Here is a 26,119-nt window from a genome sequence, read left to right as displayed (position 1 = left end):
GTCTCTACGTTTATACTCTGATGTACCCTGTCTCTACGTTTATACTCTGATTTACCCTGTCTCTACGTTTATACTCTGATTTACCCTGTCTATATGTTGGTACTGTGATTTACCCTGTCTATATGTTTGTGCTGTGATTTACCCTGTCTCTATGTTTGTATTCTGATTTACCCTGTCTTTATGTTTGTACGCTGATTTATCCTGTCTCTCCGTTTATACTGTGATTTACCCTGTCTCTATCTTTGTATTCTGATTTACCCTGTCTCTATGTTTGGACTCTGATTTACCCTGTCTCTCTGCTTGTCCTCTGATTTACCCTGTCTCTGTGTTTGTACTGTGATTTACCCTGTCTCTCTGTTTGTACTCTGATTTACCCTGTCTCTCTGTTTGTACTCTGATTTACCCTGTCTATATGTTTGCACTGTGATTTACCCTGTCTCTATGTTTGTATCGTGATTTACCCTGTCTCTACGTTTATACTCTGATTTACCCTGTCTCTACGTTTATACTCTGATTTACACTGTCTATATGTGTGTACTGTGATTTACCCTGTCTCTCTGTTTGTACTGTGATTTACCCTGTCTCTATGTTTGTACTCTGATTGACCCTGTGTCTCTGCTTGTACTCTGATTTACCCTGTCTCTATCTTTGTATTCTGATTTACCCTGTCTCTACGTTGAAACTGTGATTTACCCTGTCTATATGTTTGTACTGTGATTTACCCTGTCTCTAGGTTTGTACTGTGATTTACCCTGTCTCTATGTTTGTACTCTGATTGAGCCTGTGTCTCTGTTTGTACTCTGATTTACCCTGTCTCTATGTTTGTACTCTGATTTGCCCTGTCTCTCTGTCTGTACTCTGATTTACCCTGTCTCTACGTTTATACTCTGATTTAACCTGTCTCTCTGTTTGTACTCTGATTTACCCTGTCTCTATGTTTGTACTCTGATTTCCCCTGTCTCTCTGTTTGTACTCTGATTTACCCTGTCTCTATGTTTATACTCTGATTAACCCTGTCTCTCTGTTTGTACTCTGATTTCCCCTGTCTCTCTGTTTGTACTCTGATTTACCCTGTCTCTGTGTTTATACTCTGATTAACCCTGTCTCTCTGTTTGTACTCTGATTTACCCTGTCTCTATGTTTGTACTGTGATTTACCCTGTCTCTCTGTTTGTACTGTGATTTACCCTGTCTCTATCTTTGTACTCTGATTAACCCTGTCTCTCTGTTTGTACTCTGATTTACCCTGTCTCTATGTTTGTACTGTGATTTACCCTGTCTCTCTGTTTGTACTGTGATTTACCCTGTCTCTCCGTTTATACTCTGATTTACCCTGTCTCTATGTTTGTACTGTGATTTACCCTGTCTTTCTGTTTGTACTCTGATTTACCCTGTCTCTACGCTTATACTCTGATTTACCCTGTCTCTACGTTTATACTCTGATTTACCCTGTCTTTCTGTTTGTACTCTGATTTACCCTGTCTCTACGTTTATGCTCTGATTTACCCTGTCTCTACGTTTATACTCTGATTTACCCTGTCTATATGTTTGTACTGTGATTTACCCTGTCTCTACGTTTATACTCTGATTTACCCTGTCTCTACGTTTGTACTCTGATTTACCCTGTCTCTCTGTTTGTACTCTGATTTACCCTGTCTCTATGTTTGTACTCTGATTTACCCTGTCTCTATGTTTGTACTCTGATTTACCCTGACTCTATGTTTGTACTCTGATTTACCCTGTCTCTCTGTTTGTACTCTGATTTACCCTGTCTCTATGTTTGTACTCTGATTTACCCTGACTCTATGTTTGTATTCTGATTCATCCTATCACTATGTTTATACTCTGATTTACCCAGTCAAAAGTTCAAACCATCAATGTCTAGTTGTATTCCCTTTATGCAGGAAGATGAGTTTATCATTGAGGCAGTAAGTCTCAAGAAAGTGACAAGGGTGAGAATAGGACATGATGGGAGAGGTGGGAGCAGTGGCTGGTACCTGGACAAGGTGGTCGTGAAAGAAGAAGGAGCTCCAGAATCTCAAGCTGTGGAATTCCCGTGTTACAGGTTATTATTTTTAAATGCTAATGAATCCATCTTAAAGAAGAACATTATTGTGTTTTCATATCTGTGCACATGTGGGTGTTTCTGCATGGTGTATGGGAGTCGCAAGCGAAAAAGGCTTTAGCAAAACAAAAAATAAACTCCTATTTATTGCCAGGTGGCTGGATAAAGGTGAAGATGATGGTCAAATTGTTCGGGAGCTGGTTCCACGAGGAGATGCACAGATGCTTAAAAGTAAGTATGGATTTTGTCGGAACTTTGTAAATTTGAGTCAATCAAATTTCTTTCTCCATAAATCCAACAAATCCAACCCAGCCAATTACTGCCCATCAGTTTACTCTCGATCATCAGTAAAGTGATGGAAGGTGTCGTAGACAGTGCTATCAAGTGGCACTTGCTCAGCAATAACCTGCTCAGTGACACTCAGGTTGGGTTCCGCCAGGGTACCTCAGCTCCTGACCTCATTACAGCCTTGGTTCAAATATGGACAAAAGAGCTGAACTCAAAAGATGAGGCAAGAGTGACTGCCCTTGACATCAAGGCAGCATTTGACCATGTATGGCATCAAGGAGCCCTAGCAAATTGGAGTCAATGGGAATCAGGGGGAAGCACTCCACTGGTTGGAGTCATACCTAACGCCAAGCAAGATGATTGTGGTTGTTGGAGGTCAATCATCTCAGCTCCAGGACATCACTGCAGGTGTTCGTTCGGGTAGTGTCCTAAGCCCAGCCATCTTCAGCTCCTTCATCAATGACCTTCCTTCAGTTAGAGGTGGGGATGTTTGCTGATGATTGCACAATGTTGAGCACTATTTGCACCTCCTCAGATACTGAAGCAGTCCATGTAGAAATGCAACAAGACCTGGACAATATCCAGGCTTGGGCTGATAAATGGTCAGTAACATTCGCATCATACAAGTGCCAGGCAATGACTATGTCAAAGAAGAGAGATTCTAACCATCTCCCCTTGACATCCAATGGCTTTACCATCGCTGAATCCCCCACTATCAACATCCGGGGGGTTACCATTGAGCAGAAACCGAACTGGAGTAGCCATATAAATACCGTGGCTACAAAAGCAGGTCAGAAGAATCCTGCAGCGAGTAACTCACCTCCTGACTCCCCAAAGCCTATCCACCCTCTACAAGGCACAAGTTAGGAGTGTGATGAAACACTCTCCACTTACCTGGATGGGTGGAGTTCCAACAACAATCAAGAAGCTCGACACCATCCAGGACAAAGCAGCCCGCTTGATTGGCACCCCATCCTCAAACATTCACTCCCTCCAGCACCGGCGCACAGTGGCAGCAGTGTCTACAAGATGCGCTGCAGCAATGCACCAAGGCTCCTTAGACAGCACCTTGAAAACTCACGACTTCATCACCTGGAAGGACTAGGGCAGCAGATGCAAGGGAACACCACCACCTGCAAGTTCCCCTCCAAGTCACACGCCATCCTGACTTGGAACTATATCGCCGTTCCTTCACTGTCGCTGGGTCAAAATCCTGGAACTCCCTTCCTAACAGCACTGTTGGGTGTACCTGCACAACATGGACTGCAGCAGTTCAAGAAGGTGATTCACCACCACCTTCTCAATTAGCGATGGGGCATAAATGCTGGCCTAGCCTGCGATGCCCAGATCCCATGAATAAAAAAATGGGGCTTGGTCACTTCAATAGGGAGGGTGCCTTTGATGGAGAATTTTTTTTAAGGGATAGTGCCACCTCTGTGGGAAATTGTCATTTAAAGAGATGTGCCCACAGTGAAGCGTATCAATTTAATGGGGAAGTGTCACCTTATTGCAAATCGTAATAAAAGCTTCTCCAGGTTATTATAGAATCTAAGCTTGTACAGCATGGTTGCTGCTAAAAGCCCAGATGGACTATTCTGAAAACACAACTGTCATGTTATATTGGACTGTGTGACAGCTTTGAAGCACAATAGACTCTTTGCCTCTCTGCTCCTTCTGTTTCTCAAACCATATTCCACTGGAAGGATTTTTTGCCCACAATGGGGGTGAGCACGTGGCGGGTGGGCCCAAAAATCTGCACAGCCAGTCAGCGAGCTAGTTTCCCAACACCATCGCACCCTGGGCCATTTTTTCAGAGGCAGATGGGGGAATGGAAGGGCAAGTGGTGGAATTTTCCAGTTGGCCTCCGGGTCCCCGGAGGCAACTGGGCACAGTATAGCTGCCTGGAGGCGGCATCCCAGCGGGAGCCCGGGGTGGTCAGCACTCCAGGCAGGCTTTGAGGCCTTCTCCGCCTGCCTGACTTCAGCTGCAGCCGCAGGCCACCCTGTGAAAAGGTTCCCCTTCACAACGGTGGCCCGGCTACTCAGGGCATTTTTTATTTTAAAGTTTAAAGAAGTTGCTGAGAGGACGCCTCCATCTTTCTGGTTGACTATTTCCCCCACAGAGTGGGCTTCTGACACCCATTTGACCCTGACATTGGGGTCCAGAAACCTGCAGGGAAAATCCTGCCCCGTGTAGTCCCATCGCAAGTCCTCAGTGCAGCCTGAACCCACTCACTCTGCAAATTTGTGTGCTTCCAGCGCCAGGAAACTGAGTTTAAATTACACCATGTGGCTGATTTTCAACAGTTGGCCAGCCCCCTGTTACTCAGCCAAAATATGGGCAGGCAGCAACTGAACATGTGGGAGTGAGGGGGAGGTGCACCTGGGCCTCTCCATTAATGCCCAAAGCACACCTAATGCCTTTAAATGGGTGAAGAGCCCATCCACCTGAAACTGGTGAGATTTTGCTTAAATCTGTAAATTGGAGTCCAACAACAACAGCCTGCATTTATATAATATTCCAAGGCACTTCCCAGGAGCACTTATCAGACAGCATTTGGTATGCCACATAAGGGGATTTTCGCACCTGTGACCAAAGAGGTAAGTTTTAAAGAATGTCTTAAGGGTGGAGAGGGAGAAAGAGATAGAGAAGGGGCAGAGGTTTAGGAAGAGAATTCCAGAGCTTAGGGCCTTGTCAGCTGAAAACACGGCTACCAATTGCGAAGTGATTAAAATTGGAGGGATGTGCAAAAGACCGAAATTGGACAAACACAGGCATCAGAGGGCTGCAGAAGCTCAGTCATTGAGTATGTTTAAAGCAGAGATTGGCAGATTTCCAAATACCAATAACATAAAGGAATATGGGGATAATGTAGGAAAAAGACATTGAAGTGGTTGATCAGCCATGATCGTATTGAATGGCGGAGCAGGCTCGATGGGCTGAATTGCCTACTCCTGCTCCTATGTTCCTATCTTGGAGTATAGTAGTACTGTTGGAGGTTACAGAGATAGGGAGGGGCTAGCCAATGGGGGAATTCATAAACAAGGATGAGAATTTAAAAATTGAAGTATTGCCAGACCAGGAGCCAATGTAGGTTCAGGTTTTGGATGTTGGGGGTCTTGGTAATGGAGAGGATATGGAGTCAGAAGCTCAACTCAGGGTCAAAAAGGACTTCAAGTTTGCGAAAGGGCTGTTTCAGCCTCAGAACATGGCCAGGGCTAGGCAACAGAGTATGTGCTGGGGATCAAAGAAAATGGCTTTGATCTTCCAATAGTTAATTATACAGGTTGTTGATTTCCACTTGCAATTTTCAGATACAAAGGCACAGTAGATGAGCAATCCATCCTTTGTCCAGTTAACCAGGCAATGAGTGGCCTAAGCAGCTATTCTTAAAGCACTTTGGGAAATCCTGAGGTCATGTAAGACATTATATAAATGCAAGTCTCGCTTTTTTTTCCCTGTTGAACCTATGAAGTTGTAATCTTTCATTAAGTATTGTTCCACGGATGGAATTTTCAGATATTCGTTACCATATCATAGTGAAGACAGGAAGTGTGTCTGGAGCCAGTAGTGATTCAAAAGTTTTCATCAAACTATACGGAGAGAAGGGAGACACCAGCAAGCATTCCCTAGCCATCTCTGACAATGACCTGGGAAATTACTTTGAACAAGGCCGTGTGGATGTTTTCATCATTGACACAATGGATATCGGAAAAGTAAGTACATGTTGGTGTTAATTGTGGAACGTGCCTCTGAGCTATTTTCTAACTTGCTGACTAACTACATTCCAGCTTGGAATTTATCCAGTGAATGACAACATTGTGCCCAAGATCGCCATCTTCTCTCGGTTGGATACATGAGCAATTTCACACTATAAACCTATAAATTATCATTGGCCATATTTGTGAACAAACACTCAATGAATTGTATGTTTTTTTTGTCTTCTGTTTTAATGCAACCGTTAACTCATTTATTTTAAATGGACTAACATGATGGACGGACAATTGTCATGCAAGTGTATTAAGCATTTGATCAATAATATGGGTAACAGATACTTCGAGCTGATTGTCTTAAACACTACACCACTGCTTTCCTTCAAAGATTAAATATTCAGCAACGTCCAAATTTACATACGAACATACGATCATCTGTACGAGCATATGAACATACGAATTAGGAGCAGAAGTAGACCATTCAGCCCCTCGAGCCTGCTCCGCCATTCAATAAGATCAAATAATAAAGAACAAAGAAAATTACAGCACAGGAACAGGCCCTTCGGCCCTCCAAGCCTGCGCCTCTCCAGATACTCTATCTAAACATGTCGCCTATTTTCTAAGGGTCTGTATCTCTTTGCTTCCTACCCATTCATGTATCTGTCTAGATACATCTTAAAAGACGCTATCGTGCCCGCGTCTACCACCTCCGCTGGCAACGCATTCCAGGCACCCACCACCCTCTGCGTAAAGAACTTTCCACGCATATCCCCCCTAAACTTTTCCCCTCTCACTTTGAACTCGTGACCCCTAGTAATTGAATCCCCCACTCTGGGAAAAAGCTTCTTGCTATCCACCCTGTCTATACCTTTCATGATTTTGTACACCTCAATCAGGTCCCCCCTCAACCTCCATCTTTCTAATGAAAATAATCCTAATCTGCTCAACCTCTTTTCATAGCTAGCGCCCTCCATACCAGGCAACATCCTGGTGAACCTCCTCTGCACCCTCTCCAAAGCATCCACATCCTTTTGGTAATGTAGCGACCAGAACTGCACGTAGTATTCCAAATGTGGCCGAACCAAAGTCCTATACAACTGTAACATGACCTGCCAACCCTTGTACTCAATACCCCGTCCGATGAAGGAAAGCATACCGTATGCCTTCTTGACCACTCTATTGACCTGTGTTGCCATCTTCAGGGAACAATGGACCTGAACACCCAAATCTCTCTGTACATCAATTTTCCCCAGGACTTTTCCATTTACTGTATAGTTCACTCTTGAATTGGATCTTCCAAAATGCATCACCTCGCATTTGCCCTGATTGAACTCCATCTGCCATTTCTCTGCCCAACTCTCCAATCTATTTATATTCTGCTATATTCTCTGACAGTCCCCTTCACTATCTGCTACTCCACCAATCTTAGTGTCGTCTGCAAACTTGCTAATCAGACCACCTATACTTTCCTCCAAGTCATTTATGTATATCACAAACAACAGTGGTCCCAGCACGGATCCCTGTGGAACACCACTGGTCACACGTCTCCATTTTGAGAAACTCCCTTCCACTGCTACTCTCTGTCTCCTGTTGCCCAGCTAGTTCTTTATCCATCTAGCTAGTACACCCTGGACCCCATGCGACTTCACTTTCTCCATCAGCCTACCATGGGGAACCTTATCAAACGCCTTACTGAAGTCCATGTATATGACATCTACAGCCCTTCCCTCATCAATCAACTTTGTCACTTCCTCAAAGAATTCTATTAAGTTGGTAAGACATGACCTTCCCTGCACAAAACCATGTTGCCTATCACTGATAAGCCCATTTTCTTCCAAATGGGAATAGATCCTATCCCTCAGTATCTTCGCCAGCAGCTTCCCTACCACTGACGTCAGGCTCACCGGTCTATAATTACCTGGATTATCCCTGCTACCCTTCTTAAACAAGGGGACAACATTAGCAATTCTCCAGTCCTCCGGGACCTCACCCGTGTTTAAGGATGCTGCAAAGATATCTGTTAAGGCCCCAGCTATTTCCTCTCTCGCTTCCCTCAGTAACCTGGGATAGATCCCATCCGGACCTGGGGACTTGTCCACCTTAATGCCTTTTAGAATACCCAACACTTCCTCCCTCCTTATGCCGACTTGACCTAGAGTAATCAAACATCTGTCCCTAACCTGAACATCCGTCATGTCCCTCTCCTCGGTGAATACCGATGCAAAGTACTCGTTTAGAATCTCACCCATTTTCTCTGACTTCACGCATAACTTTCCTCCTTTGTCCTTGAGTGGGCCAATCCTTTCTCTAGTTACCCTCTTGCTCCTTATATATGAATAAAGGGCTTTGGGATTTTCCTTAACCCTGTTTGCCAAAGATATTTCATGACCCTTTTTAGCCCTCTTAATTCCTCGTTTCAGATTGGTCCTACATTCCCGATATTCTTTCAAAGCTTCGTCTTTCTTCAGCCTCGTAGACCTTATGTATGCTTCCTTTTTCCTCTTAGCTAGTCTCACAATTTCACCTGTCATCCATGGTTCCCTAATCTTGCCATTTCTATCCCTCATTTTCACAGGAACATGTCTCTCCTGCACGCTAATCAACCTCTCTTTAAAAGCCTCCCACATATCAAATGTGGATTTACCTTCAAACAGCTGCTCCCAATCTACATTCCCCAGCTCCTGCCGAATTTTGGTATAGTTGGCCTTCCCCCCATTTAGCACTCTTCCTTTAGGACCACTCTCGTCTTTGTCCATGAGTATTCTAAAACTTACGGAATTGTGATCACTATTCCCAAAGTAGTCCCCTACTGAAACTTCAACCACCTGGCCGGGCTCATTCCCCAACACCAGGTCCAGTATGGCCCCTTCCCGAGTTGGACTATTTACATACTGCTGTAGAAAACCCTCCTGGATGCTCCTTACAAATTCTACTCCATCTAGACCTCTAACACTAAGTGAATCCCAGTCGATGTTGGGAAAATTAAAATCTCCTATCACCACCACCCTGTTGCTCCTACATCTTTCCATAATCTGTTTACATATTTGTACCTCTATCTCACGCTCGTTGTTGGGAGGCCTGTAGTACAGCCCCAACATTGTTACCGCACCCTTCCTATTTCTGAGTTCTGCCCACATTGCCTCACTGCTCGAGTCCTCCATAGTGCCCTCCTTCAGCACAGCTGTGATATCCTCTTTGACCAGTACTGCAACTCCTCCACCCCTTTTACCTCCCTCTCTATCCCGCCGGAAGCATCGATATCCTGGGATATTTAGTTGCCAATCATGCCCTTCCCTCAACCAAGTCTCAGTCATAGCAATAACATCATACTCCCAGGTACTAATCCAGGCCCTAAGTTCATCTGCCTTACCTACTACACTTCTTGCATTAAAACAAATGCACCTCAGACCACCAGTCCCTTTGCGTTCATCTTCTGCTCCCTGTCTACTCTTTCCCTTAGTCACGCTGACTTCATTATCTAGTTCCTTACAGGCTTTAGTTACTACCTCCTTACTGTCCACTGACCTCATTTGGTTCCCATCCCCCTGCCACATTAGTTTAAACCCCCCCCAACAGCGTTAGCAAAAGCACCCCCAAGGACATTGGTTCCAGTCCGGCCCAGGTGTAGACCGTCCAATTTGTAATAGTCCCACCTCCCCCAGAACCGGTCCCAATGTCCCAAAAATCTGAACCCCTCCCTCCTGCACCATCTCTCAAGCCACGCATTCATCCTGACTATTCTTTCATTTCTACTCTGACTATCACGTGGAACTGGTAACAATCCTGAGATTACTACCTCTGAGGTCCTACTTTGTAACTTGGCTCCTAACTCCCTAAATTCTGCTTGTAGGACCTCATCCCGCTTTTTACCTATATCATTGGTACCTGTGTGCACAATGACAACTGGCTGTTCACCCTCCCCTTTCAGAATGTTCTGCAGCCGATCTGAGACATCCCTGACCCGTGCACCTGGGAGGCAACATACCATTCGGGAGTCTCGTTTTCGACCACAGAACCGCCTATCTACTCCCCTTACAATCAAATCCCCGATGACTATAGCCCTTCCACTCTTTTTCCCGCCCTTCCGAACAGCAGAGCCAGCCACGGTGCCATGAACCTGGCTACTGCTGCCTTCCCCTGGTGAGCCATCTCCCTCAACAGTATCCAAAACGGTATACCTGTTTTGGAGGGAGATGACCGCAGGGGACACCTGCGCTGTCTTCCTGCTCTTTCTCTGCTTTTTGGTCACCCATTCCCTTTCTCCCTCAGCAATCCTAATCTGCGGTGTGACCAATTCACTAAACGTGCTATCCACGACCTCCTCAGCATCGCGGATGCTCCAAAGTGAGTCCATCCGCAGCTCCAGAGCCGTCACGCGGTCTAACAAGAACTGCAGCTGGACACACTTCCAGCACGTGAAGGAGTCAGGGACATCAGCTGTGTCCCTGAGCTCCCACATTGAGCAAGAGGAGCATAACACGGGTCTGAGATCTCCTGCCATTTTCAAACATAAGCTTAAGTTAGTCTTAACTTAGATAAACGGAAAAGGAACGAAAAGTTTTTACCAATCACACGAAAAAAAATAACTAGAAAAAGCCTTACCTTATCTGCACACCACCGAGTCCTTTTTTTTTGGTTAGAGGAGGAGGGCGGGTGGGAGACACTACAGGTGTAGTGTCTCGGGTTCAACCGCTGCCCAAATATATAGGACTTACTTAGCCAGCTGCCACCTCGCTCTCCCTGTCTCCGCTGCAAAAAGAATCCGCCAAAACAAAAAGGTAAGTTTATATAAGTTGTAAACTCACTTACCCAGCTGCCACCTCGCTCTCCCTGTCGCCGCTACAAAAAGAAACCCTATGGCTGATCTGTTTGTGTCTCGAATTCCATACTCCCATCTACCCCCGATAACCTTTGATTCCCTTGCCTAACAAGAATATAATTTAGCTACCAAACATCCGACCCCACATGGATTGCAGTGTTTCAAGAAGACATCTCACCACCAACTTCTCATGGGCAATTAGGGATGGGCAATAAATGCTGGCCTGGCCAGTGACGCCCACATCATCATAAACGAATAAAAAAATCCTTACTTATCTACTATCTCACAGGTAGCAATGAATTTTGAGGTTATAAATAGAATAATTTTTGATATTTCTATATTTAATTTTGAACTCTCAGGGGAAATTTTAATTTTTGGGAGTGACGTAAACCGGGTAATATCAGATCAGCATTGTAAACAATAGTAAGGAAATTCAGGCAAGGTGTATAATGGCAGCTAATCCAACATTGTCTATTTTATGCCACCACAAAAAGCAGCAACCATAATACTAATTGTGGCTTGACTTGCATACACTCTAACATATGCACTGAAGTAATTCTCACCGCTGGTCTCCAACTCTCCCTCTATTGCAACCTTTCATCTTTCCCCATTTAATGATGTTGCTACAGTTGGTGCTGCTCTGAACTTTCTTGTTTCTTCAAAGCTGCAAATGCGCCATTTTACTTGCTCTTCTGTTCCCTCCATTTCCCATTGGATGAAATCAAAATTAATCTTACAGTATTTATCTCTAACCTACTTTTTCCCCGGATCTCAAAACTGGAACTTGCTATCTTTTGATTTTTAAAACTTGAGTTTGGTAAGACTGTAACAAAAATTATTTGTAGCAGAATTTTGTTTATCTATAAATTCTGGAACTCCCACTTCACTACCACCTCTCCTTAATCATAGACAAAAGGGATCTACTTTGTTCTGTTGAGGATTGTGACCATTTCATTCTGCTCCATGGTCTCTCCACTATGATCTGTCTCCATAGTGCTACCATTGCTTGGTTCCACAGTCTCCTGTCCCAATACAGGTACTACATCACCTTCAGTGATGGCATCCTCTATCCTCACACAGCCACCTGGGGTATACCCCAAGGTTCAATCTTCCTCACCTATGTTCTGACTTTGTGTGTATATGGATGAAGCTTCACTGTAGTCTTTTGCTATCATAGGAAAGATGGGAGCATGAGAACATAGGAGCATCAGTCGGCCATTCAGCCTGTCGAGCCTGCTCCGCCATTAAATTAGATCATGGCTGATCAACTACCTCAACGCCACTTTCCCGCGCTATCCCCATATCCCTTGACGTCATTAGCATCTAGATAGCTATCGATTTTTGTCTTGAACATGCTCAATAATTGAACTTTCACAGCCCTCCGCGGTAGACAATTCACCTCCCTCTGACTGAAGAAATTCCTCCTCATCTCAGTCTAAATGGCCTGCCGCTTATTCTGAGACTGTGTCCCCGGTTCCAGACTCACCAGCCAGAGGAAACATCCTATCTACACCACCCTGTCACGCCCTGTAAGAATTTTTAAGTTTCACTGTCAGCTCTGTGACCATATTTGTCTGATTTCTTCTCCAACATCAAGTCATGGATGAGCAAGAACTTTCTCTAACTTAACATCGTTCCAAAGACCAAGATCATATTATTCAGCTTTCACCAAACCTCTGTAGCCTCATCATTGAGTGCATCCCCTCTCTGGCTGCTCATTCAGACTGAACCCAGTGGTGAACAACTTCAATGGCCTGTTTAAAAACACGCTGAGCTTCAAACCTAAATAATATAGAGAGGCAAGCTATCAGCTGCTGTCTCTGTGCCAGGAATGAGAATTCGAGATGCAGAGTCTGGTGCTCATAGATTTGTTCAAGGAAATGATGCTCATTGATAAGACGTGGGGTGATGTAACAATTGCTAGGTTTAGTAGCAGGGTGGGCAACCCTCAATCTTTGTAATTTCACTTTGTATAATTTCAACTTTAATTATCCTTAAGATCATTACATTATGCTTTATCCACGACCTTCACACTCAGTTAACATTAACTACTCTAAGCTCAGCATTCCAGAACATAGTAACATAGGAAGATAGGAACAGGAGTAGGCCATTCATCCCCTCAAGCCTGTCCCGCCATTCCATGAGATCATGGCTGATCCGCGGCCTAACTCCATATACCTGCCCTTGGCCCATATCCCTTAATATCTTTGCTTAACAAAAATCTATCTATCTCAGATTTAAAATTAACAATTGTTCTAGCTTCAACTGCTGTTTGTGGGAGAGAGTTCCAAACCTCTACCACCCTTTGCGTGAAGAAGTGCTTCCTAACATCTCTCCTGAATGGTCTGGTCCTAATTTTTAGACTATGCCCCCTAGTTTTAGAATCTCCAACCGGTGGAAATAGTTTATCTTTATCTAGCCTATCTTTTCCTGTTAATATCTTGAAGACTTTGATCAGATCACCCCTTAACCTTCCAAATTCTAGCGAAAACAGGCCTAATTTGTGTAATCTCTCCTCGTAACTTAACTCCTGTAGTCCAGGTATCATTCTTGTAAACCTACGATGCACTCCCTCCAAGGCCAATATATCCTTCCTAAGGTATGGTGCCCAGAACTGCTCACAGTACTCCAAGTGGGATCTAACCAGGGTTTTGTACACCTGCAGCATAACCTGTGTCTTTATACTCCAATCCTCTAGATATAAAGGCTAGCATTCCATTAGCTTTTTGGATTATTTTCTGCACTTGCTCGTGGCATTTTAATGATCTATGCATCTGAACCCCCAAGTATCTTTGGACATCCACTGTACTTAACCTCTTTCCATTTAGAAAGTACCCTGCTCTATCCTTTTTTGGTCCAAAATGGATAACCTCACACTTGCCTGCATTGAAATCTATCTGCCACAGTTTTGCCCACTCAACTAGTCTGTCAATATCTCTTTGCAATTTTATGCTATCATCTAGACTGTCTACAATGCCGCCTAACTTTGTATCATCAGCAAATTTGGATATATGACTTACTATGCCATCATCCAAGTCGTTAATGAATAATGTGAATAATTGAGGCCCCAATACAGATCCCTGCAGGACACCATTAGTCACATCCTGCCAATCGGAGTACTTACCCATTATCCCCACTCTCTGCCGCCTACCACTCATCCAACGTCCTAACCATGTCAATAATTTGCCTTCAACTCCCTTGGCTTCTACCTTAGTTAACAGTCTCTTATGTGGGACTTTATCAAATGCCTTCTGGAAGTCCATATAAATAACATCCATAGACATTCCCCTGTCCACTACCTTAGTCACCTCTTCAGAAAATTCAATGAGATTTGTCAGGCATGACCTTCCCGTCATGAATCCATGCTGGCTGTCCCTGATTAACTGAAATTTTTCTATGTGTTTAGTTACCCTATCCTTGATTACAGACTCCAGCAACTTGCCCACCACAGATGTCGGGTTAACTGGTCTGTAATTTCCTTGGTTCCCCCTTTCACCCTTCTTAAAAAGTGGAGTGACGTGTGCAACTTTCCATTCCAGAGGGACCACTCCTGAATCTAAGGAACTCTTAAAGTCTATAGTTAGGGCATCTACAATGTGCTCCCCTACTTCCTTTAACACCCTCGGATGGAAACCGTCAGGTCCTGGGGATTTCTCACTCTTTAGTTCCATTAATTTCCTTGTTACTGATGTTTTACTTACGTTAATTGTATTAAATCCCTGTCCCCTATCGGCTATTAATTTTTTCGGGACTTCCGGCAAGTTATCCTCCTTTTCAACTGTAAATACTGAGGCAAAGGTTAAAGGAGCGAGGGGCAAAGTTTAGAGGGGATGTGCGAGGCAAGTTCTTTACACAGAGGGTGGTGAGTGCCTGGAACTTGCTGCCGGGGAAGGTGGTGGAAGCAGGTATGATAGCAACATTTAAGAGGCATCTTGACAAATACATGAATAGGATGGGAATAGAGGGATACGGTCCCCGGAAGTGCAGAAGGTTTTAGTTTAGACAGGCATCAAGATCGGCGCAGGCTTGGAGGGCCGAATGGCCTGTTCCTGTACTGTACTGTTCTTTGTTCTTTGTTCAAAGTAATTGTTCAACATGTCTGCCATTTCCCCATTATCAATGACAATATCTCCATTTTCAGCTTTTAGTGGGCCTACATTGCTCTTGACCACCCGTTTTCCCTTTATGTAACTATAAAATTTCTTCTTATTGATTTTGATGTCACTTGCAAGTTTCCTTGCATAATCTCTTTTAGTAGCTCTTATAAGCTGCTTTGTGACCCTTTGCTGGTCTTTGTATTGATCCCATTCGGCCGGATCTGTGCTGCGTTTTGCATTTTTGTAAGCCATTTCTTTTTGTTTTATGCTATCCCTTCCTATAAAATTTCTATCTAACCATTTAATTCAACAGGAGAAAGTTCCAACATAAATGGCTCCCGATTCTGAATTATATGGGCCCCCTTGCCACGACCCCTGACAATGAGGGGCTCGTAAAATTCAGCCTTTTGTTACATTAAGATGCTATGTAAATGTAAGTTGTTGGTCTCATGACTTTATCTTGCTACATGCTGTTATGTTCTTAAACAAGAAGATGGCAGCCAGTCTCACTGGAGTTCTTTATTCTGTTTCAATGCAGATGTAACATAATGCTGCAGTGGCAAAGTGGGATTGTGGTTGTGAGTCTTAGCCTCATTTTGAGAAATAATCATACTTCAGCTTAGTGCTTAATATAACATACCGGCAACATCATTGCTCATATCGACCTACCTGTCAGATATATGTCTTATCCATTTACTTTTTTTAATCAGCTGCTCGCCATGTGACCCATATTATTTACATAGTGTTTGTTACATAGTATTTCTGGTGAATTGATGTAGAAAAGCGCCAACAGCGCAGGTTCAATTCCTGTACTGGTTGTGGTAGTTCATGGAGGCCTACTTCCTCGCCTTGCCCCATTCTTGAGGAGTGGTGACCCTCAAGCTATACATCACCAACTGTCTCTCTCTAATATGGAGAGATGCCTATGGTCCTTTGGGACTAAGACTAGAACATTTCTGGTGAATTGAGTCTCACTGAAGCTTGCTTAGGATAGCATGAAGCAGAACAGTGAGACACTCAATAAAGGAGGTTTGAGGGGTGAAAATTGCACTTTCTCTGTTGGCCTCAGTTCTTCGTGTATACAGGCCCACAACACAAAACTGTAATTAATTTTGAACTAATTAATGTTAAATTGAAAGTCTCGGTCAGAGATACTTGGTGTGGAAATGAACCAATCACACTACATTCCAGTCCCCGCCAGCAAAAAAATCACAGCAAGTTATGTAAAGAAGTCATAAGACTAGGTACAGATTGAGACAAAATAATCCATGGACTCCATAGGTCCTGTATTACTTGTGCTGGGGCAGGAGGGCATCGTGTCAGGAGGGGACCATGTCGTGGAGATGTAAGGATGAAGAAATACTTTACTGTTTGGCTTGATTGTAATTCAGAATCGGGAGGCATTTATGTTGGAAGTTTTTCTCGTTCAATTAAACGGTTAGATAGAAATTTTATAGGAAGACTGTTGAGGGCCAAATAGCCTTACTCATTTCAAGCTTATATTCTGTTTAAATGTGATGGAAGGCTCTTTATATATTTGGAGAGGGCTGAATAAGATGAGTGATCCTTTGAGGTTTCAAAGAGCTCATAATTTATCTTTTTTTTTCTGAAAAGTTAAAGCGTTTGTTGATTGGACACGATAACGTGGGACTGAGAGCTGGTTGGTTCCTGGACAGCGTTCAGGTTAAGATTCCAGTACATGGGAAGGAGTACATGTTCCCTGCTCACCGATGGCTGTGTAAGGACGAAGCAGATGGCAAGACTGAGATTGAAATATACCCCAGTGAGATCACGGATATAGAGAAATGTAAGGATATGAACTCAGACAAAGGTTTGAAAGGAAAGGATTCTTATCCACATTGCTGCATAACTCTAAAGGTCTTAAAGGGAAATGTATATGTGCTCACTGTAATCCTTATTTCACCTTTATTTTTGTGTTTATCTCTTTAAGATGGGTCCATGCAAAGCATTCATGCCCTCCTACTCATTATTTCAGTGTTAATCTGACCTTTCACTTGATACCCAATATCCCTGTTCTTCATAAACTCCAAATATGCTGAATCTTTTATTTATTTATTCATGGGAAGTGGGCACTGTTGATAAGGCCAGTATTTATTACCCATCCCTAATTTTCCTTGTGAAGGTGGTGAATAAAACTGAGTGGCTTACTAGACCATTTCAGAGGCCCGTTAAGAGTCAACCACATTGCGGTGGGTCTGGAGTCACATGTAGGCCAGAGCGGGTAAGGATGGCAGATTTCCTTCCCTTGAAGACATCACCTACATGATTTTTTCTTCCCTTCATCCTCAATGAGTTGAAATCAAGATGGATGTCACTGTTTCCTACTCCAACTCATTCTTTCCCAAGAGCACAAAAATGTTGAACTCCTGATTTCTCCCAGTATTTCCCTGATAATCTACAAGCTTTTAAAACCCAAGACCAGCATCACTGAATAACTTATTTTTGATTAATTCCAACTTTTGTGCTACGTTTTTTGTCTTTGATTGTGAAGGATCCAGCTGAAAGTCATCAAGGCCTGTAAATGTAGACAAAGATCACAAGAGACACATAAGGGCCGGAGATTTTCTGAGGTGAGCGGGACGCTCCCGGGACCGATGACCCCACTTCGGAAGGCAGCAGGACCTGGTACCACATTTTGCCGCTGGGGCTGCCATCCTATTAAGGACAGTGGCCTGCCCCCAAGATCTGCCATCCCAATCAGAAGGCTAGCAGCTCAGCAGCCTCAGCTGCACCACCATTATCAGTGGCTGTTGCTGAGGCTGCAGTTTTAGGATGAGGGTGCCTCAATGGCTGGGCATCCTTGAAGAGGGGTAAGTGGGGTTAGGGTTACCAGGGCCTGACAGGCAGAACCGCGGGTGGCTGCTGAGAGCATGTGGTGTTGTTGTCGTAGGGATGGCCATTGCCACCGGAGGTCCCTCCATGGGCCATGGAGTGCCCCTCAAGGAGGGATCCCTGGGGTTCCCGTGGGTGGCCGCCAGGTTTCACTGGTCTCCCCACTTGGCAGCAGGCCCTCCCGACGTGGCAACGGGAAAGGTACAGGTCGTACCCAACCAGCCCTTGCTTGCAAAACTCAAAACACAGTGTCCGACATTAGATGTGATTCCATGATTGGACAACATTTGCTAAATAATCCTCAGTGTGCTAAGAATTATGCTGACAACCATTTTAAGATTGGCAGTTGGGCTCGCAGTGTGGAACATTTATGCGTACTGGAAGCTACATATATTAATACACAGGGCCCTGTTCTTTGCAGACAGAAAGAACATGTACACACCTTGTGCCTGTTTCAGCTAAACAAAATAAGTGACAGCCATTCACTGGTTCATTCCTCAGGGCAATGGCTTGACCAATCAGAGTCAAGCTGCCTGGTTTAAATTTCAAACAAAGCTTGGCAGTTAACTGTCAGTCACCATAAACTGATGTATTCTCCATGGCAACGCCTCTGCAAATCAGAGTCCACTTGCCAACCAATCATCACTCTCTTCTCATACAGTATAAATTTGTTGCTTCCCTTATTCCTGATGAGTGCAAGACGAAAAGCTTCGACAAAATGTCTCTATTTTCAATTTTCAGCAATACACTTGAGATGTTGTTTGAAAACAACCTGTGCTGGAAATCATGTGCTTTAAGCTCAATAAGCAATAGAAACCTTGGTGACCTGGGGAAGATGTTTGCGGAGAAGCCACATGTCAAGGTTTATGGAGGTCAGGAGGTTGACTTTCTGTTTGGGGAAGATATTGTTTTCAAGTCAGTTGGGATGTGAACTGTTTTGAAGACAGCAGGTGTTTCTCTACCTCTTTGAAGAAATCCTGCAAAGATCCAGTGTGGGAGAGCTAAAATCCCAGATGCTGCATCCCTCCTGAGAAGCTGGAAAAACCTGCCAAATTAATTCTCAACGCCACACGAAAAGAACTGCTTTAGAAAAGATGCCAGTGACTCTTCTCTGTATACCTGGACGCCAGACCAAAACAGACAACTGACTTCCTTCCATATCTTCACTTTTTTCTTCAAGAATTAGCAAGTATTTGGCAAAAGTAATCTTTTTTGTCTTTTTTTAAACAGACCTCTGCAGAAAGAATTTCTGTATTTTTTCAGTGTGTGTGTGAGTGTATGTGGAGGACATTTAGAAAGGGAACTTTCATATTTCAATCTGTGTGTTAATGCTTTGCTTCATTACTGGATAAGTCTTGTTTGATAATAAACTGATAATTTTGTTGTTACTGAATCAGTAACTGGGTAAATATTTTTAAAATAAATGCTGTGACCTTTGGAGAAGTGTTGTGACCTTTGGAGAAATGAGAAAAGACAGTGCACTCCTCCCACCTCAGTCGTAACACATTCCTTTAGAGCCTAGTCTTTGCCTGTTGTAGTGCACCTATGCAATTCTATCCCAGTGGCAAGAGCATGGCTGGTGGAAGGCTGCTGACTTTCAGTGGGGCAGACTCCAGATGACCTTGGAGGACAACCACGAACAGCTCTGAGTCCAGAAGGCCAAGCTGCGACTGCTCCATCTCAGCATGTGTGGCACGAGTCTGAGTTGGCAGGCTGACAGGCAACAGCAGGGGCATTGGTGGAGTGACAGGGATGAGAGGACAAATGTTGTTTTCCTGAGAGCGGACAGGGGGTTCAAGCCTCATGGAGCCACTGCCAACTTCCTGTGGCAGCGCCTCAGCATCCTAGTAGTAGGGAAGATAGTGATAAACTACAAAAGGTCATAAACAGCTGGTGCAATGGGGGAACAAGTGTTAGATGAAATTTAATGTAGAGAAGTGGGAAGTGATTCATTTTGGTAGGAAGAACAGGAAGAGGAAATATAAAATAAAGGTACAATTCTAAAGGGGGTGCAGGAGCAGAGGGACCTGGGGCTATATGTGACAAATCATTGAAGGTGGCAGTGCAGGTTGCGAAAGTGGTTAATAAAGCCCATGGGATCCTGGGCTTTATAAATAGGGGCATAGAGTACAAAAACAAGGACGTTATGACAAACAAAAACAAAAACAAAAAGTGCTGGAAATACTCAGCAGGTCCTGCAGCATCTGTGGAGAGAGCAGCAAAGCTATGATAAACTGTGTACAGTTTTGGTCACCACACTATAGGAAGGATGTGATTGCACTGGTGAGGGTGTGGAGGAGATTCACCAGGATGTTGCCTGGGCTGGAGCATTTCAGCTATGAAATTGTTGTTTTCCTTAAAGCAGAAAAGGCTGAAGGGGGACCTGATTGAGGTATACAAAATTATGAGGGGTATTGATAGGAAGAAATGTTTTCCCTTAGCGGAGGGATCAATAACCAGGGGCATAGATTTAAGGTAGGAGGTTTAGAGGGGACTTGAGGAAAACATTTTTCACCCAGAGGGTGGTTGGAATCTGGAACACACTGCCTGAAGGGGTGGTAGAGGCAGGAACTCTTACAACATTTAAGATGTATTTAGATGAGCACCTGAAATGTCATAGGATACAAGGCTACGGGCCAAGTGCTGGAAAATGGGATTAGAATAGATAGGTGCTTGATGGCCAGCATGGACACGATGGGCCGAAGGGCCTGTTTCTGTGCTGTATAATTTTATGACTCTATGACTCTATAAACCTGTTTAAAACATTGGTTTGGCCTCAACTGGAGAATTGTGTCCAGTTCTGAGCACCACAGCATTAGAGAGGGTGTAGGAAAGATTCACGAGAATGGTTTCAGGGATGAGGAACTTCAGTTATGTGGATAGATTGGAGAAGCTGGGTCTGTTGTCCTTGGAGTAGAGAAGATTAAGAAGAGATTTGATAGAGGTGCTCAAAATTATAAGGGTTCTGGACAGAGTAGATTGGGAGAAGCTATTCCCATCGGTAGACGGATCGAGAACCAGAGGACATCAATTTAAGAAGAAGCAATGACGACATGAGGAAATACTTTTAACGCAGCAAATGCTTAGGATCTGGAATGCACTGCCTGAGAGTGTGGTGGAGGCAGATTCAGTCATGGCTTTCAAAAGGGAATTGGATAATTATCTGAAGAGAAAAATTTACAGAGCTACGGGGAAAAGACGGGGGAAATGGGACTAGGTGAGTTGCTCTTGCAGAGAGCCAGCATGGACACAATGGGCTGAATGGCCTCCTTCTGTGCTGTAGCCATTCTATGGTTCTATCTGTTGAAGGACTGCTGTGACACTCTGAAAGTCTCTTTGCACATTGTAATCCACAGTCATGATGGCAGCAGTCTGAGCTTGCTCAGACATTGGGTGCTGTTGTTTGTACTGCAATGGAAGCTGTAACATTGGCCATCAGAAGCTGCATCATGGTTGGGTCCATAGTGTGCGAATGGAGTTGGCCATCACTTCCATGCTGGAAAGGGCTCCAAAGTCTGCACAAAGTCATGTGTAAAGTTGGTGTTGGACTCCTCCATGTTCTTTGACATGGACTGCAGACCTTCTGGTAGGGTTCCCAATGCACAGAGCATCTCGTTTTATGTACCCATTTGTGTTTTTCTGTCTACTGCTTCATTGAAATCCTCATCAGAGTCCTCTGAAGTGGATACCATGTGCAACCTTGCCCTCTGGTGAGCTGGCACCTGCACCATCTTTGCCTCCTGCCCTGGCTGCAGCCCACACATGCCCAGTGTCTTGCCAGATGCCAATTCGGCTTCTAATCTATGCTCTATGATATGCACAGTATCAGTATCTGAGCTGGTGACTGCGAGTGTGAAGTAAAGTGATAGTGTTGTGTCTTCATGATCACTCTCCTCTTGGTGTTCCTCCACTGCCTGACCAGATTGCACCTTTTGGCTATCTGAAAGGAAAAAGACACATGGGTAAGGTTGTAGTGTGGGGAAGGAAGGAAAATAAAAGGTGCATGTTTACATCATTTGCAGCTTGCAAATTAGAAGAGAATGCGGAATGAGCGGGAAGTGAGGTAAGAGAAGGAGGACTAGGTATGAGGGTACTGGCATCTTCAATGGTTTCAGCCCCGCCTACTTCAGCAAAGGGGATCCCAATAATGGCCAGCACTATCTCCTCCATGGGGCTTAGGGCTGATCCCACCAATTATCTCCTGCTTCCTCCTGTTGTGTGCCACCTTGTCCTGCAAGAGAAAGGGAAGTGTGTCAATGAGTGTGATGCAATCTGTTTGGCTGATGTGGCAGTCATGGTTGAATAGCTGACAGTGTGCGCAAAGTGTGAGTTGTTGGTGTGAGGCTTGCAGCAGTGCAAAGTGTGAGGATGAGGTGAAGCATATGAATGTAAAGTATGAGTCCTAAGTGATAGAGATTGTTGGTAGGCGAGTGAATTGAGCAATACCTGCAGTTAGTGGTGAAGTTGGTAGGATATGGCAATTGAAGATGCATTCACTGACCTTGACCACTCCTTTAAGGTCAGTGAATTTTTTCCTGCACTGCATCCCGATCCTCGGTGCTTGACTTTTGACCTCCATAGCTAAATGCTGTCACTATCTTTTGAGCAAGAATCTGGAAAGCCTCCTGGCCCCTTGTGGATACAGAATATCGCTCCTTTTTTCCATCTCCTTCACAAAGGCCTCCAGTGCAGCATCCAACATCCTTGGATCCCACTCTCTCCCACGCTATGCCATTCTTCACTGTTTCACTTCCTGCATGACTGCCAGCACCTGCTCCAGTCACAGAGCACCTCCCCTTTAAGCAGTGCAAGCAAGTTCTGATTTTGGTTCCCCTGCTGAGACATGCAGCCAATGAACAACATAGCTAGCACTAGCTGCATTCAAATGAGCAGACAGCCCAAAGTCACATTGAACGGGCATAAGTTAATCATACGTCACGATCCCCATGCCTGTTTTGGGGGGTTATCCAACAGCAGTCCGACAGTCCTACCTCACTGCACCCACTGCCACTTGAACAATTCCAGAGATTTCTCTCCGCTATCCTTCACAAAAGACCATTGCAGTCATTGATTACTGTTTGAGTGATGAGGTGCTTCCTGACATTAATCCTTAACTTACCTTTTACTAATTTGTATCTATATCCTTTGTCCTACTTAGTTTAATTTGAAATAGTGCTCCAGATTAACCTATATAAAGTTTTCTATCATTCACCCCCTGAAAGGCTGAAGAGTTTTCTAATCTTTCCTCAAATATCAATCCTCTGGAAGCAGGAATCAGCCATGTGGCCCTTCATTGGGGCACTTCCAGGGCTTCCCGAATTTAAAAAAATTATTTTTGCTTAGTCAATTCCAAAGCACAGCAGCGACTGCTGATGTCTGTGTCTTTGTCACTCGGTACAAAATGTGTTATTTGCGTGCTTTTTGTGGGACTCCAGTGCAGATACCTAATTGTCTGAGCAGAAGGAGTCTACAGCTGTCCCATCTTGTTTGAAGCCTGCCGATTTCCGCGCAGTGTGTAAAGATATCTGAGGATAAATTTCTGATCCTTTACGAAGTGGGGAGCCATTCTCAAAGGGAGTGGGGAAATGTAATGGACCTACAGTACTGTAACTCCAGTCCACACAATCTTCCAGAACAGCTCCCTGCTAGGCCAGTGACTTTACCCTCAGTGAATTCGTCCTCAGGTTAGCATATTTCCATCGGTTTAATGTTTGTGTATCTTAGTGTTTGTGTATCTTACTTCCATTTCCTGTGTCTTTGACCAGTAATCAACTATGAAGTAGTGATACGCACAGGGGACATCAGTGGAGCTGGCACTGACGCTAAAGTCTTTATCCAGATATATGGAGAGCTTGGAAAGACAGAATTAATCCGCCTCCAAAGTCGTTCAGACAATTTTGTGCGAGGAACAACGGAGATGTTTAAGGTAGGCTTGGATAAAGATTAATTGAAGGGCATGGGAGGAGTCCGTTCAAGTGGTGATGAAAGCGTGAATATTAGGTGCAGCAGCACCGAGAGGATAAACAGGGACTGAGGCTGGTAATTATCTGGAAGACGGAAAATGTAGTCTTTATGATGAATGGGACAATGAACTTGAAGTTCAGCTCTGTGTTAAACAAAGTGGCGTAGTTGGATATAGTCTGGATCAGAATGAGTGAGCAGTTAGGAAGAGGGTCAAAGTTGTGGGGCATGAGTATGAACTTTTAGCAGAATTTGAAAACGATGGCTTCAATCTTCCCAGTGTTGATCTGAAGAAATTTCCACTCTCTCACATCTTAATATGAGAATCACCAGGTGGTCAAATGAGGTGGTGAGGTGTAGCGAGCATATGGAGCTGGAAAGAGGTAGAAACTGCCAAATGGTGTGTGAAGATCATCTCAGCGAGGCAGCGGGAAGACAATAAAAGAACAAAAGAGCTTGAAATAGCTAAGTGAGGCAGTGAGAAGGACTGGAAACGAGACACACAGAAGCTGCCTCCATTTGGTGTCAGGCCCTCTGATATCAATGTTTCACACAAGCAGCAGCAGGTCCAAAGCAAAACCCCCAGGCCCATCAAGGCCAGTCAAAGAATCAAAATAACCCAGGTCTTCCACGCCGAGGCTGCCCCTAGCTGTGAAAGCACACGCACCAGGAGCCAGGCAATGGGACTCACACCCTCCACCGTCATTACAAAAACAGCTAAAACTAAAGAAACAAGAAAGCAGAGCAGTGTCAGCAGAGTGTTTGTGGTGAGCTGGTTTTAAATGTTCTGTACACCTGTTCGCATTAGGCGTATCTAATGCTTGTTAGAGTAACTCAAACTCTCTTCACTCTCACTGAAACAGCTGATTTTCATATGCGTAGATCGAGGCCCTGAATGTTGGCAAACTGGTCAAACTCCGAATTGGTCATGATGGAAGTGGCTTGGCTCCAGGCTGGTTCCTGGAATCAGTCAGAATCAATCGACTGAACTTCAGGGATGTGGAGGATGACAAGAAGAAGAAGAAGAAAAAGAAGAAAGTTGAGGGGGATGCTGGTGGCCTGCAAGAGGAGATAGTGGAGACCTACACCTTCAACTGTCAGCGTTGGCTTGCCAGAGATGAGGAAGACAGAGAGCTGGTGGTGGAGCTCTTGCCAGAGGAAGCTGATGACCTTGAAGGTGAGGGTAAAGAGGGCAGGCCTTAAGGAAAATGGCGCCCCGATCGAACTTGTATTTTAGTGCCCTTTCTTTGAGTGTAATTATGTAGAAGTATTAGTGTAAGTTTCAGAAGTAAAGTTGTAACACAAAAGTTTTTTATAATTCAAATAATGAATGATGTAAATCATTAAAAAAAACATTATAGCTAAGTGACAAACGAAACATGAAATTAAACACAAAACCAATAAATAACAATAACAAATGAAAAACATGTTCACCAATATTCCAATACTCAGTACGCTGCTGTGTGTGCCCTCGCTACCGTGCAGCTTTCACTTCTTATTGCACAATGCCCAAATTAAAACAAAGGCTTCCCGTGCAAAATACTGAATAACATGCACAAAGCTAATAGCCCGTGTTTGATGTTCACACATCTTTTCTTTTGCACAGAGTGTGAGACTGAGATGGCAGCTGCCTCACCACACTTACAAATAGCTGCCACGTCAGAGCAAGACAGGCAAAAAGATGGCCACACAATAAGAAACCAAAGGGACCTGGGTATCTTTGTTCATGAATCACTGAAAGCTAACATGCAGGTGCAGCAAACTATTAAGAAGACAAATGATATGTTGGCCTTCATTGCAAGAGGATTTGAGTACAGGTGTAAAGAAGTCTTGCTGCAATTGTATAAAGCCTTGGTGAGACCACACCCGAATATTTAGTTTAGTTTAGTTTAGAGATACAGCACTGAAACAGGCCCTTCGGCCCACCGAGTCTGTGCCGACCATCAACCACCCATTTATACTAATCCTACACTAATCCCATATTCCTACCACATCCCGACCTGTCCCTATATTGCCCTACCACCTACCTATACTAGGGGCAATTTTTTTCTAATGGCCAATTAACCTATCAACCTGCAAGTCTTTGGCATGTGGGAGGAAACCGGAGCACCCGGAGGAAACCCACGCAGACACAGGGAGAACTTGCAAACTCCACACAGGCAGTGCCCAGAATTGAACCCAGGTCGCTGGAGCTGTGAGGCTGCGGTGCTAACCACTGCGCCACTGTGCTGCCCAGGGATAAGCCCCTGGAAAGGACGGCATTACTCCTGAAATAATCAAGAGTGCCAAGCCTGCTATACTGTCAGCACTCCATGAACTGCTTT

The 26,119-nt window shown here is 44.3% G+C and overlaps 1 protein-coding gene across 1 annotated transcript in view; it reads left to right on the top strand.

The window, feature by feature from the left end:
- The window catches only part of LOC137379810 (lipoxygenase homology domain-containing protein 1-like), a 302,018-nt gene that overhangs the window by 177,791 nt on the left and 98,108 nt on the right, over positions 1–26,119 (top strand). Inside the window, exons 14-19 of the mRNA XM_068051579.1 lie at positions 1,904–2,064; positions 2,219–2,295; positions 5,872–6,068; positions 16,596–16,788; positions 23,600–23,760; positions 24,678–24,972. Of these exons, the coding sequence (XP_067907680.1) occupies positions 1,904–2,064; positions 2,219–2,295; positions 5,872–6,068; positions 16,596–16,788; positions 23,600–23,760; positions 24,678–24,972 (1,084 nt within the window). The remainder of the gene's footprint in view (positions 1–1,903; positions 2,065–2,218; positions 2,296–5,871; positions 6,069–16,595; positions 16,789–23,599; positions 23,761–24,677; positions 24,973–26,119) is intronic.

This window comes from Heterodontus francisci, chromosome 1, assembly GCF_036365525.1.
Source record: "Heterodontus francisci isolate sHetFra1 chromosome 1, sHetFra1.hap1, whole genome shotgun sequence".
NCBI classification, from domain to species: Eukaryota; Metazoa; Chordata; class Chondrichthyes; order Heterodontiformes; family Heterodontidae; genus Heterodontus; species Heterodontus francisci.
This window is presented reverse-complemented; position numbering and strand designations above follow the sequence as displayed.